Source organism: Musca autumnalis, unplaced genomic scaffold (genome assembly GCF_047663935.1).
Source record: "Musca autumnalis isolate F117 unplaced genomic scaffold, ASM4766393v1 scaffold_3, whole genome shotgun sequence".
NCBI classification, from domain to species: domain Eukaryota; kingdom Metazoa; phylum Arthropoda; class Insecta; order Diptera; family Muscidae; genus Musca; species Musca autumnalis.
In genome coordinates, this window is record NW_027411866.1 from 219,015,259 (window position 1) to 219,017,182 (window position 1,924).

At 31.0% G+C, this 1,924-nt stretch overlaps 1 protein-coding gene across 1 annotated transcript; it reads left to right on the top strand.

The window, feature by feature from the left end:
* Positions 1-943: 943 nt before the first annotated feature.
* LOC141398439 (uncharacterized) lies at positions 944-1,351 on the top strand. The gene is made up of 2 exons (XM_073975723.1): positions 944-1,142; positions 1,215-1,351. Exons 1-2 carry the CDS (start codon positions 944-946, stop codon positions 1,349-1,351), a joined length of 336 nt encoding a protein of 111 aa, XP_073831824.1.
* Positions 1,352-1,924: the final 573 nt, after the last annotated feature.

Genomic DNA, 1,924 nt, shown 5'->3' on the forward strand with positions numbered 1-1,924 from the left:
AAATTTACATATGAGTTGCCAAATCATTTTGATAGATGAAAATTATCATAGTGGTTACACTATGTGTACAGCATTCGCAGGTAGAAAATTTGGCATCTCATACGACATTGATAGATGGTGTAAACAACCCTTTAGCGGTGCACGCAGAATTGGCAGGCCAAGAAATAGATGGCGCAAACAAGTGGATGAAGAGATGAAAAGACGGGGTATTCTAGAGTGCGAAGCAAAAAATAAAGAGAAATGGAGATCTTTTCTTAGTTCGGCCTATGGAACAAATGTTCTGTAATGGTCCAGCTAAGTAATAAATTTATCAATTTAAGGTAAGTGAATGCCAAGCAATCCTGAACATTTTACAATGAAAAAAATGTGTTCCAAAGTAATTATGTGAGAGACAGAAGATTGGAGGAAGTAACTACTAAAATATTTCTTCCATAATTCTCTGTAAATTAAAGAAATCCGTTTCAAAATTATTTAATTTAAAATACACCGTATCCCGCTTATTGCAAACAATATGATTGATAAATGACTACTATATACCAATAGAATTAGTTTATACAGAATTCTTAACAAACGTCTAGAAACATTTATTAGCGCAATGTGTGCCAATATGTTCTGATGACCTTGACATGAAAAAATAAGTCGAACAAATTTAGCTACCGGATTCTAAAAATAAAAAACATCATATGTACATATTTTGGTTTTTCTATCACTAACCCACTTTAGCATTCATTTTGCTATGCAATATTTATTTGTTCTATTTTTCATTTATTTTTTATTTATTTATTTTTTGTTAAACTTAGCTTCCTATTGACAAATATATACAAATATTTTGCTAAATATCGTCTTAAACTACCACTGACAAATTTGAGTATAAAAACCCCTGTAAAACTCCTCAGCAGCCATCATTGTTCTAAACAACGCTTAAAAAAAAATTAAAATAAAAATGAAATTCATTATTTCTACTTTCTTCATTTTATCCGTTCTTGCTTTGGGTTCTTTGGTTGCTGCCAAGGTGTGTGTAATTCGTGCCACCAATTGTAATAGTAACGTTAATGTTTGTGGCCGTTATGGTAAATCTGATTTATGCAAACGTTTTCAAAATATGTGTGATTTTGAATCAGCTAATTGCAAAGACAATGCTGGTAAGAAATTTTAAAAATTGTTTTCACAGAACTGTGTATAATTTATTAAAATGTTAATTTATTTCAATTTAGGTTATACTGCTGTAAATGCCACCCTCTGTACAGGTATTGCTTTAAATCAACGCAGGATGTGCTATGGTGTGTCGACAACTGGTTTAGGTGGCAGCAACATTATTGTTCAACCTATCGTTATTAAAACAGGAAAATAAAGTGACATATTAACATACCGTTCTTGCAGAAACGGGTCCTAGTAATAATTAGTAATCAGTAAATAGATAGAACATAATAATAAATATTTTTCGTATAATTATAATTAAACAAAAATAAAATCTATAATAGAATCTTTGATAAGATATGCTTAGTGATACCGAATTCGTTTAAAATATACTTTCAAAAATTTCAAGAGTTGTGTTTTGAAATTCCACGAGTTGGCGTTTAAAATATACTGAATAAAAATTCCACGGCTTGGGATTTAAAATATATTTAATTCCACGAGTAGGAGTTTAAAATATACTTTAAAAAATTTAACGAGCTGGGGTTTAAAATGTACTTCAAAAATGATTGCTTAAGTCTGGAGTATTCCCCCATCGTCTTAACTTCATCATTACCTTTGAGAGTAATGTTTACAAAACGCACCGACAGCCTGCAAAATTTACTGATAGCTACCAATATCATGATTTCAACCCGACGAAGGGAATTATCAATTGGCTTTTCAGTTTTGATGATTGATTCTAGAGAAATGATGATTTTTCTAGTGAAAACCGGAACTCTCACTTTTCGGC

Bases quoted from the DNA above. Each gene is read 5' to 3' on its own strand.
- LOC141398439 (XM_073975723.1), top strand. From the start codon at position 944: ATGAAATTCATTATTTCTACTTTCTTCATTTTATCCGTTCTTGCTTTG. The intron at 1,143-1,214 runs GTAAGAAATTTT...ATTTCAATTTAG, and splicing joins TAATTGCAAAGACAATGCTG to GTTATACTGCTGTAAATGCC.